Source organism: Doryrhamphus excisus, linkage group LG10 (assembly GCF_037039965.1).
Source record: "Doryrhamphus excisus strain RoL-2023G ecotype Guam linkage group LG10, RoL_Dexc_Guam_v1.1, whole genome shotgun sequence".
In the NCBI taxonomy this organism is placed as follows: domain Eukaryota; kingdom Metazoa; phylum Chordata; class Actinopteri; order Syngnathiformes; family Syngnathidae; genus Doryrhamphus; species Doryrhamphus excisus.
In genome coordinates this window covers 2,392,680-2,405,673 of record NC_136366.1, presented here as the reverse complement: position 1 = coordinate 2,405,673, position 12,994 = coordinate 2,392,680, and the positions used below count along the sequence as shown (strand labels likewise).

Here is a 12,994-nt window from a genome sequence, read left to right as displayed (position 1 = left end):
AATTTCAGACCCCTCCATGATTTCTAAGTGGGAGAAATAGCAAAATAGCAGGGTGTTCAAATACTTATTTTCTTCACTGTATATGTGTACGGCGTGGGAGAAAGTTAGCATATTCACGCGGCTGTGATGCGTTCAAGGACAAAGTGGGCTTGGTCGCCTCATCAAAACATAACAAAATTATATAAACATTCAAAAACTGGGATATTTTTAACTGTTTATTGTTTTTTGAATAAAATAATGTTTAATTTTTCCAAAATTAGCATGCATTTACATAAAATTGGATTTTTTTCGAGCATCTTAAAAATATATAGATGTGAGCCACATACTAGCTGCCATATACGGCACAGCCAGTCTGACATGTATCTGGCATGCAGGTACATTCAAAAAATAATGGACACTGACCATTCAAAATTATTTGTGGCAAATATAATGCACTCTTTTCGAAAGCTGTATTTCTCCCAAAATAAAACAGCAAACGCAGTCTGCATGCTATCAAGCGTGGACTGTAGTAGCACACTCATCTATTTCATTTTCACACATAAACCTCAACCTTCACCCATATCATGCACCATTGCGTCCCACTTTCATTGCTCATCCCAAGCCCCGGTTAATTTGATTCATTCATTTTCCCCTAGCTCATTTCTGCCCCTGCCATGCATATTAATAACACAAAGAAAAAAAAATACCCGAGATTAAAATCACACCCGGCCACATCACCCAAACACTCACCCTAATACACAAACAACACAATATGGCTTTTTCTCCACACTGAAAAAAGTGAAACAACTGTCTCATTTCTTTAAAGTGCATTTTTAAATTGGTCTAATTTGAAATCATATTTCCCGGTTAAATCAGATTTTTCTACTTTGCTTTAAAGCAAACGACAATTCTACTCAAATGGTAGTTAAAGGATTTTTTTGTAATTATTATTACTGCTAAGAACATTTTTTTTTATTATTATTTTGAAAGGTGATGCTATTTTTAGAATAATCACAAATAAATGATCTTTTGAAGATCATTTTTCTGTTTTTAGTTTTATTTGCAGTGGATCAGTTCAGTGAATTATAGTTTTACGTATATTTTAGGGAATTTAGTTTTATTTTGTGGTGAAATTTTAAGTTGTAAAAAGGCAAAAAAAAAATATTGACTTACATTAAGTAACACTTTGGCTTTGGACTAAATATAATGTATTGATTAAGGTATAATGAAAATTATAGTTTGTGCTGAATCAGAAAAAAATGCATGTAACAAAATTACAGCAATTCAATTAGTTTATAACAAAGTAAAATCTATACTTATATGTAATAGTAAAAAATATTTTTTCCCAAAATGAAAAATTAAGTTGCAACAAAGGATAAAAATTGTTTACAATCTTTGTTATAAATTATATTTTTACTTTGTATGAATGCAGTTTCTTTCTTTGTCTTAAGGTCAAAAATGTATTTCCAGTAAATCAAAATGTATGGTTTTAACCATATCATAAATTAAATTTTAGAAAAACTGATACATTTAGGTGCAACAAATTACAGTAATTTTTTAAAGTTGATCCACTGTGTAATTTTTTGCAGGGCAGAACGCAACAACTGGATAGATTGGACTTTATAGACTTCATTATTAAGCGTATGCACAATTCATTTGTCACATACAGCATTTGTTTGCAGGGAAGGCGTCAAAGTTGATTATGTGACAAAGCTGCGCTGCCCTGAGACATCAGGCTCTGGCTGCAGGTCCAATTTTTTTTTCTTCCTGTTCGTCCATGTCATTTGTCACGACTTGTCACGGCTTGTCATTTTCATACGCAGCCAAGATGAGTGATTTGCTCCCAGTCGAAGTGATAATGAGACAGGAGCTACTGAGAATTTTTAATGCATAACATCGGCTACTGTTTGCCCCCAGCCGTAAAAGACAAATTGATATGTAGCTGAAGCCTTCAGAGATTCATCAGTGATGTAAAAACACTGAGCAGGGTCTGTGCTGTGCTAAGCTTTTTCAAGTAGACGGAGCGCTTATAAGGCAGGAGTCATTTCATTCATGCTTTCCCACCATGATTCTATAAATATGATGACAGTAATGAAACGCCTTTGTCTCCTTTTCGACAGCAAGCAAAATTCACATGTAATGGTTCCCATCTGTTCAAGCCTACTGTCATAAAATTAGCGCTGTAATTACCTCTGCTGTATTTAATGGTTGTATACTGCAAGTACACTTATCACACAGCAGCAGGAGTACAGTCCTTGGACTACCGGTACTTTATTCCGGCAAAGACTAATGTGTTACATTTCAATTCATTACCATATTAAATGTGTAAATCGGCATAGTTTGTTTGCGCCACAGAAAACCATCAAGACAAACCTGTGTATGTATGTATGGTATATGCATGCAGATGGGAATTAATCTACAGAACACTACTATCTACACAGTGGCATTGTGTATACCATCAATAAAGTGATGACTTGTTTTTCACTATTGATAATTCCAGATTCGACCATGAAGTATTCCTTATTCCTTAATGTGAAATGAATACTAGATGAATTAATGTGACTGAGAATTGCACCAGCAACCATCAGGTTGAGAGCCACGATCCGAGCCAGGCCACCATAAGCAGAATAGTAATCATGGAATATTTTCATAAGCACAGAAAACCTGTTTATGACTTTCTAAATATACTTCTTAATATTATTAGAGCCCCTAGGCATGAAATAACACCCCTATAGTCACCTTTACACTCATACTACTTAATATAATAGACATGGCTCCATTTTGCAGATGTGATCAAAAAAACTTTTTGCTTGAGATGAGAAACATTACTGAATTCAAGAACTAACTCATAGCAAAACACAAAGTTGGTTCGTAGACCAGGCACCAACGGAGTCTGGCGTATCGCGGCGCACCGCGCCTCCATTCCTCCCATCGCTGCAAGTGGCAAAGAGGGACAAGAGAAGTGACAATTAAAACAAAAATGTACATGCTGGTTCAGACACTTACATGAAATAGTGTTTGCTGTCATTGTTTACTGCATTGAAATGTGCCTGACACTCTGAAAACCATGCGTGTGAGGTTTGTGAACGTCAGCCAATTTATCACTGTGCAGGGTGCGCTTCGCCTGCGCCAAGAATAGACCAGGTCGGAGGTGGTGAGATTTAAAGTGTGTTGTTTTGTCACTAAATTTTCATTGCGCCAAGCTGAAATGTGGACACCTCCCGTGGTGCGCCGCCATACCCATCTCGGCGCAGCCCACTCCACCAGGCTACCAAATTGGCTGCGCACAATGGTGCGCTGGACGAAATTACCACTACACGGGGTGCACCACGCTTCGCTACCTTGCGTCAGCTTGCGATGCGCCGTGTTTGAATTTTTGCAATTTCGCTATCATGGTCCGTTTCATGCCGTTTCATGGTTGAATACGGAATTTTTTTTTTTAGTAATTAATATATATTTAAGCAACTTTTGTGGAACATTTCCAAGCATAAAAATGTCTAAATCAAGTAAAATAAAAATTTAAGGCTTTTAGAAGACGTTTTCAAAAGTTGTATTTACACTGGTCACTCGGTGCCAGTCATGTTAATGTTATGAGACACACAAGCACCAGAATTTATTACTGGAAGAACAGGCTTTCGTTGCAAGTTTGAATACTATTCCAGCAGAAGGAATCCTACTTTGCCGAAATGTATTTATCTCAGTCGGGCCTGGAAGCAATTAACCACGCTAAACAAAGGATTAGTGTATTCCTAATCACTTAGTACTTGTAAATTATTAAGTGGTGGGTATTAATAGAAAAAGTATTTGTTGCAGATGAGAAGTAAATGAATTAATAATGAGATTTGATAGTGATAAGATAACTAATAGCGAAACATGGACCTGTAGAGTATTCATATGAAAAATTAGCTTTTTGATAGAGTTCTTGCGGAGTGTCGTAGCTCAGTTTGAACAAACCCCGCTGTGCACCACCGCTGCAATCTTGACTATTTTGCTGTCCTTCAAGCCTTTGTGTTTGTTGTTGATGACAAACAAGATGAAAGGCCTCCTGGCGTTTCTCTCGTCCTCAGACATGTTTGCCTTCCCAAATAGAGTCTGGATTTACTGTACGCTTCACAATTGCATAGAAAACTGCAATGGCAAATGTACCGGTGCTATTTTAGTTTGCCCTTTCAAGGCCTTTCATTTGCTTCTCACAAAGAGAACCTTTTAGATGAAAACACCAGCTGTATTTTAGTCTTCAGGCCTGTTGTTCGGCTTGTGTAAACCTGACAACTTTCACTTTTGAGTTTCAGTTTCAGCATTTCAACATTCACACACAATTTCTACTAGTATTCTTTTCAGATTGTTGTGTTGTGGTATTGCTAGCATTGGGGCTAACATGCAGAGCTAAGGTGAGGTCTTGTGAATGTTTTGCTGTATTATAATAATAATAACAACAACAACAACAATAATAATAAATTTTATTTGTATAGCGTTTTTCAAAATACTCAAAAACACTTTACAGAAAAAATGGTTTCAGATTGTTGTGTTGTGGTATTGCTAGCATGGGGGGTAACATGCAGAGCTAAGGTGAGGTCTTGCGAATGTTTTGCTGTATTGTAATAATAATAATAACAACAACAACAATAATAATAATACATTTTATTTTTATAGCGTTTTTCAAAATAATCAAAAACGCTTTACAGAAAAAATGGTTTCAGATTGTTGTGTTGTGGTATTGCTAGCATTGGGGCTAACATGCAGAGCTAAGGTGAGGTCTTGTGAATGTTTTGCTGTATAATAATAATAATAATAACAACAACAATAATAATAATAATACATTTTATTTGTATAGCGTTTTTCAAAATACTCAAAAAGGCTTTACAGAAAAAATGGTTTCAGATTGTTGTGTTGTGGTATTGCTAGCATTGGGGCTAACATGCAGAGTTAAGGTGAGGTCTTGTGAATGTTTTGCTGTATTATAATCATAATAATATAATAATATATAATAATAATGGAGTTGAATATTGTATAGCGCTTTTCAAAATACTCAAAGATGCTTTGCAGAAAAAATTGAGTTGAATAAAAGCAAGTAAACAGAGTAAAAGATACATTAAAACACCTAAAACGGGTAAAAGCGTTGCACAGCAGTCAGGTATAAAACGTTAGACAATAAAAAACAGATTTAAAGAGGTATATTAAAATTATGTATGATGAAATGATGTAATGTATGTTAAAATGAGTACTGTTTTTTTTCTATTAAACCAAACCGTATAATATCACAACATGTAAGTTCAGCTAAGGCTAATTTGTATAAATATAAAAGTTAAACTCAAAGTTTGTGTTGTAAAATATTCCTGCGGCAGCAGTAATCTGCAGACGGTGGCACAAAAGGCATTTTCCACAGATAACAATAATGCACCATCTGTTCAAGTACTGTCAGCTCACAGCTATCCTCGGCTGCCGTTTTGCCAAATAATGTCACCTTTATGGGACAGCGGGGATACATAAAGCATATGCAATACTCGATGTGGTGTCACACTGCTCTCTTTGCTCAGGGCTCCCTTCATAACTTAGGAGTCCGAGTGCTGGAGCTAGGTTTGGATCGATACAGTCATCCTTTGTCACATCGTGGTTCAAGTTTCAGTCTATCACCGTTCTTGAAAATGGCAGTCATCCCTCATTTATGGCTGTTAATCGGTTCCAGACCCCAAGTGAGTTTCTGCAATATAGGTTTCAATAGCCACGTTTACATGAGGAGTTCCGAATGGAATCTTTTCGAAAGCAATGGTATACATGGAAAGGAATATTCCGATCGTGTGTCTACATCCATCCATCCATTTTCCTTTGCTTATACGGGTCCGGATCGCGGGGCAGCAGTCTTAGTAGGGAAAGGTTGAGGTGGCTCGGGCACCTAGTCAAGATGCCTCCCGGATGCCTCCCTGGTGAGATGTTCTGGGCATGCCCAGCCGGGAAGAGGCCCTGGGGCAGACCTCGGACACGCTGGAGGGATTATGTCTCACAGCTGGCCTGGGAACTCCTTGGTGTCCTTCCGGTGGAGCTGGAGGAGGTGGCCGGGGACCAAGTGTGTCTCCATGCTCCGCTATAATCAACCAGAATAGTCAATGGGGCATGCCCAGTAAAGCGTAAACACCAACATCACGTGATACAGACTTCCTCCAGTTTTTCTTTCACTTGTTGGAATAACCTCGTATTGCCAGTTTTTCGTTCATCCAGTCTTGAAATTTAGTTTGAATCAAAAACAAACTTTCCTTAGCAGTCCAGTGCCAATTGCTCACCTCCATTTTTTTTCAATCGAAGAACATCTGGAGCTGCGTGTTACGTCATATCTCAGCATTTGCTGAAAGAACGCAACTCGGGAACAGGAAAAGATAAAGTTCAATCTTGCTAATATTTTATAATTAAGCTCGGCACATGTTTTATATAGATATGTATTTTCTTTTTTAATAAAACCGGACTTGTGAATGGCATATAGAAGGGTTTAGATTCTGTTCCACAGATGGCGCTAATGCACACCAAAGCTGCTTGCCAACCGCCAATAAACAACAGAAGAAGAAAAACACCAGGAAGAAGAACGCAGTCTGACAACTTTTCCGATTGAGCGGGTACAAGATACCTCAATCGGATTGGGGAAAGGAATATTCCACCCCTGGGAATCCCATTATATATTCATTCGGATTGGCACTTTTCTTTCGGAATGAGGTGTATACAAAGGTTACATTCTTTCGGTTTGAGCAAATAACCCGAATGGAATTGGAATATTTGGGTCCATGTATACGTGGCTTTTGTTTAGACTGCATTGCAACCCCAGGACTCAAGATGGCCGCTCTTCTGTAACCATACAATGGATTATTGAAATGTTCTCAGAGACTGAAGACCACTATGTCTCTGAATTCTGAATTTTGGATTTCCTGATCGAGAGATCTCAGTCGATCCAATTCCATCATGATGAGCACTGGACCAAGATTGTATACTAAGTCAGTGGATCACAGTGGAACCAGATCATTAAGTTTCAGATGACATCATAGTGGTGGGACTCATTGGGGAAGGGAAAAATGAGAGATCAGGAGGGTTATGCATGATCATCGACTTCCACGGGTCACGACCTGAACATGCCCCTCTCACCATTAACAGTCGCACGGTAAAGACAGTGGATAACATTGAGTTCCTCAGAGTGCAGGACCTCACTTGGAGCAAGAACACACCAGGGATCAGAAAGATGGAACTCGGCTGAGACTGCACTTCCTAAGGAAACTCAAACAAGCGTCTCACCACTCCGGTAGTTTCAGGATCTCAGTGTGGTGGAGATTGTTTTGACGTACTGCATGGTACTCCAGCTCCTCCAGCTCCTCCAGCTCCTCCAGTTCCAGATGCAGTTTATCAGACAAAAAAAAGCCCTGCACAGGATAGTTATAGGAGCTGAGAGGGTAATCAGAGTTTCTCTCCTCTCCGTCCAAGAACTTTTCCTGAGCCGCTGAGCATTGCCCAGAACCACAATCACCCTTTACACAAACACTTCGAACTTCTGCCATCAGGCAAACGATTCTGAAGCATCAGAGGCAGAACTGGCATTAACTGATTAACCGCTTTCTGCCGCAGCCTGTTAGGGTGCTGACCGGTTAATCTGGACCTCCCATGCAGGATACTGCACCTCATGTACATTTATTGCATGTATAATATCATTCATTTATTCATTCATTCATTCATTCATTCATTCATTTTCTACCGCTTATCCTCACGAGGGGCGCAGGGGTGCTGGAGCCTATTCCAGCTGTCTTCAGGCGAGAGGTTTAATTTAATTTAATTTAATTTAATTTAATTTAATTTAATTTAATTTAATTTAATTTAATTTAATTTAATTTAATTTAATTTAATTTAATTTAATTTAATTTAATTTAATTTAATTTAATTTAATTTAATTTAATTTAATTTCTGCCGCTTTTTCCTCACGAGGGTCGCTGGGGTGCTGCAGCCTATCCCAGCTGTCTTCGGGCGAGAGAGGCGGGGTACACCCTGGACTGGTGGCCAGCCAATCACAGGGCACATATAGACAAACAACCATTCACACTCACATTCATACCTATGGACAATTTGGAGTATGTATACTATCATTACAATTATAATTTAGTATATACGTATGTATATTACAAGCTAGGAGACCCGAGTTCAGTTCCACCCTCGGCCATCTCTGTGTGGAGTTTGCATGTTCTACCCGTGCATGTGTGGGTTTTCTCCGGGTACTCCGGGTACTCCGGTTTCCTCCGACATTCCAAAAACTAGATTAATTGGCCACTCCAAATTGTCCATAGGTATGAATGTGAGTGTGAATGGTTGTTTGTCTATATGTGCCCTGTGATTGGCTGGCGACCAGTCCAGGGTGTACCCTGCCTCTCGCCTGAAGACAGCTGGGATAGGCTCCAGCACTCCCCGCAAGGATAAGCAGTATAAAATGAATGAATTAATGTATATTACATTATAGTTTTATCTCAGTTTTAATTTAATTTTATATATTTCACTTAAACCTTCCAAAATCATATCTTTTATTATTGTTGTTATGACTCCACCTCTATTGATTTCAACAAAGAAGGGACAAAGTGGCAATACAGTATAAACCAAAGATCAACATGAATATTTCATGTTCTCCACTTGAAGGCACTGCTGGTTACCCATATGGAAATATAAAAATCCTGCGCTTGGAGGTTCTATATTCAAAGCAGGACTTCACCACTAATCCAAGAACAACCATGCTTCAAGATGATCTGGGAACGAGACGAAGGCCTGACTTTCTTCTCCGTCTTCATTGATTCCACAAAGTAGAAGAGCCTGAGTCTTTGGAGAATGACCTAAAAGAGAAGACCAGCAGCAGCTACAAAGAAACCAGGGAAGAAGATTTTATTCTGAGTGAGAAGAGAGAAAGAGCTTCAAAGAAGTTGTCTTGGTTGGAACCTTGGGGCTGGGAGGTCTCGGTGCCTCGGTCGGACACGGGTGTTATGGTGCAATATGCAGTAAGGATTCCTATGGATCTGAAATGTATTTACCACAGTTGGGTCTGGAACCAATTACTGAATAAATTCCAATCCCAATCCAAGATCTCGGTCGAAGTCATGGACCCATCCATGACCGAGCAAAGTCCGTTACCGATGGTTTTCCTCGTCTCATGTACTTCTACTCTGATCCTTCATTGTTCTCTAACCAGGAGGTGATATCTTGTTATCGTCTACGATCAAACTACTGAAAGAACACGATTCATTTTGCGTTCAGAATTTTGGTTGGCTGATTGAGCATCGTATGCTAATTTAACTCAATAAAATGCTAATTAATTGAGAAAATGACCATTAGCAGGGCATGAAGGCGTTATTTCCCCCACTTATACATGAGTATTTTCCTAGCTAAAGTCTGTTTACGACTTCTAAGTACAATTTTTAACATTATTAGAGCTCTGTAGATATGAAATAACACCCCTATAACCACCTTTACACTCATATACCCAACATTGTACACATCATGTAATGAGCTAATAAGAGAAAATAAGACAGAAATTAATGCTTTTGTGTGTTGTTGTAAATATGTTCCGATGCTTGGGGAGCTGAGTGGGGAGTGGACAGTCGGAGGTTTAGAGTTTTTATATTATTATTATTATTATTATTATTATTATTATTATTATTATTATTATTATTATTATTATTATTATTATTATTATTATTATTATTATTATTATTATTATTATATTGGTAATTTTTGTACCTGCTGTGAGATCAGTCAAACTTCCAATAAAAGCCGTGTTGTTCCAACAGTCAAGTCCGGTGCTCGCCGAGTGACCCGTGTAGATACTACATATCATAACAATGTCTTTGAATGCATCTTCTCAATGCCTTGTAATTTATTACTTCATACAGCAATTGTTATGCTTGGAAAAAATATCTACCACTCTGCGATTGGCTGGCTACCAGTCCAGGGTAGACTGGGATAGACTCCATCATAAATATTATCTGTAAAGGGGCTACACGTCTAGCCACATTGTCCATCTTGCCTGCATCTTCTATGCCTCTTATCCTCATGAGGGTGACGGGTATGCTGGAGCCTATCCCAGCTGACTTTGAGCCAACCGCAGATCCGAAATTGAATTTTATTTAGTGTTAGTATTCTGTTTGTCTCACTTACATTAGCAAAAATAATATTCATATCCTTGTTAGAGGGCAAAAGAGGAGAGGTTTAGATAATTATTCCCCCCAGTGGAGCTGGAAAGTGGAAAATAAACCAAAGAGAGAAAGTCAAGAAATATTGTGTGGATTGCTGAGACGTTTTCATCGCCTTTTGTGAAGTGGTTTGTAGTAATATGCAAAAAGTTTATGATCACAGAGCTTTGTGGTTGAGGGGCAGAGAAGAACACGTTGGTGCAGATCAGGGTAAAGTTTAGTTCTATACTCACCGAGAGCGTATATTTCCTGTAGCTTTCCAATATACTGCAGAAGTCCGTGTGATGTGAGGATACAATCATGCAATGCTACGTACTGATGTGGTTTTTTTTTTTGGTCCGTTGTGTCATGCGCGCCTGGCTGGAGGCTGTTTTTGTGAGAGAGCAGCGGTGGGTGGCCAGGAAAATAGAATACGACACACAATCACAATAGGATAGACGACAAGCTGTGTTTGTGTGTGTGTGTGTGTTTGTGTGTGTGTGTGTGTGTGTGTTAGACACAAGATAAGCCTGAGCTTTGTTCAAGCTGGCGAAAACAAACAATGCACCCATCCTCAGGATTTCTGTTCACTGGCCACAATATTAGGTACTTCTGGAAAATAACTGGAAGCGAATGTATCGCGAGTACAGTAGAACCTCAGTTAAGGTACGCCCTGGTTAGTGTACATGCAGAAAACAATTCTAAGTATACGTATATAAATGAAGGGAAAATATTCAACATCTAAGGTTACTTTTTGCCTTCATTGAAGACCAGATTGTTGCCAAAACATAAGCGAAGTGGAAGCGAGATCAACACTGACTGACACATCCTTGGTGTTTTGCTATGAGTTATTTCTGGAATTAAATCGTGTTTCTCACCTTTTTTATGAAAATGTTGGCACTCGCTACCTTCTTTGGCTTCATTGTAGCTTATTTTGCAGCCGTGATCAAAAGAAAAGCAAAGACTTAAGTTGAGAAACATGATTTAATTCAAGAAATAACTCATGGCAAAACATGAAGGATGTGTCTGTATTGATCATATCTTCAGTGAGGGTAAAAGTAACCTTAAATGTTCACTTATCCTTTTCATTCATCGTTTATGTGCATTTTGAATTATTTTTGGCATGTAAAAGTATAATTGTAAAACTACAAAAATGTTTATTTTGTAAATTTTTTGGATTTTCGGATTCATATTATTTCTTATGGGAAAGATCTGGTGAGAGAATGTTTTGGTAAGTCAGACCTTCTGGATCGGATTAACGATGCTAACCAATGTTCCACCAATGTACCTTATTTAACCGGCGAGGCTGAGAAGGTGCTCATTTTAAACCGATAATTCGTACCCAAAAATTTTGTCCACTGTATAATTCCAATAAAATCTCTCTAGTTTGTTTAAATAAAGGCTGCACAATAGTAAAATCCTTATCCATTCTTTTTTTTTCTAGATGCGAAACACTCGAGGCGTGTCCGTATGGCCAGTGGGCTTTGTGGGTGGCAGAGCATATGAGCGCCCACTCGTGTCAGGGGGCAAAGTTGTGGGCTGGTACACAGGCTGGAGACCGGATCGACCCTTTGCCACTGACATGGCAGGTAAGAGGCTGTGTTTTTGTCTTCCTGATTTTGTTTTATTTGGTTTTATTTATATCTTCATATTTAGTTTAATGCTACACTGGTTGGTAATGGGGTCTCTGCCGCTACCAGGACGACACCCGCTATAACACTGGTGGACCGATATGTTGCGTGTAGCGGTGCTAATGTTACTGTTCAACCGCCTTGTGCAAACTTTGCCACACTAATACGACTAGACATGCTCATGATGATGATGCTGTCACGTTGGCTCATACATTAATAAACCTGCTTTCCTTAGCTTCCCATTACCATTCCGACATTCCCTTCACATTGGAGTTACTTATTGATATCCAACGGACATTTCCAACAAAAATAAATATTCATACCCGAAAATTTATATGCAATATAAATATTTTTTTGACGTTAGAACAGGGGTGTCCAAACTTTTTTCTTCAAAAATCTTTGTAAATTTCATTTTAGTAATATTATGACTAGGGATGTCCGATAATTATCTGTACTGATAATTATTGGCCCAATATCAGCATAAAAATGCAAAATTGTTTGATATCGGTATCAGAGGTTTTGCCAATCATCATCATTATGACTTTATTCTCATAATAGTTTTTCCAACCTCATCTTCCAAAAATGACAACTTTGTTTTGTTTTTATTTGTTTATTTTACAACTTAACAAAACATAACCTATTTTTTCTTTCATATTCCACCTTTATCCTTCTAAAAGGATGTTCTTTTCCCCCATGACAGTATTGGTTAATTTTTGTAAAAATGCTACATTTTTCTTATGACTTTTTTCTCCTAAAATGTGATTTTATTCTCATAACATTACAAGTTTTTTCCTTTTTTTGCTGTTTTTATTTTATTTTTTCTGTTTTGTTATATATGTTCTTATCATGAATTTATTCTCATAATATTTTGACTTTATTTTTGTAAAAATTACAACTTTGACTTCAAAAAAATATTTTTAAAATATTTCAACTTTGTTACTAAAATGATGTTATTTTTCCTCATAATATTATAAAAAAAACTTTTGAAAACAATGACCTTTGCTCATTAGATTACATTTTTTTAGGGGAACTAATATGCAAATTTTTCTGACTTCAGCATTGAGTCGTGGACTCCTCTAGAGCAGCTACGCACAATAACCAGCACAGAAATCTTTATAGTGTTTCCAGAATCTGCACCCATTCCGCTATATTTCTTTGAATTTTGTGTTTTAATGTATTCAGTACTCAGACCAGTTATCGTGTCCAGTA

At 37.9% G+C, this 12,994-nt stretch overlaps 1 protein-coding gene across 1 annotated transcript in view; it reads left to right on the top strand.

The window, feature by feature from the left end:
* Nucleotides 1-12,994, top strand: part of b3gat2 (beta-1,3-glucuronyltransferase 2 (glucuronosyltransferase S)) — a 45,059-nt gene that overhangs the window by 16,405 nt on the left and 15,660 nt on the right. Inside the window, exon 2 of the mRNA XM_058065162.2 lies at nt 11,599-11,743. Within this exon, the coding sequence (XP_057921145.1) occupies nt 11,599-11,743 (145 nt within the window). The remainder of the gene's footprint in view (nt 1-11,598; nt 11,744-12,994) is intronic.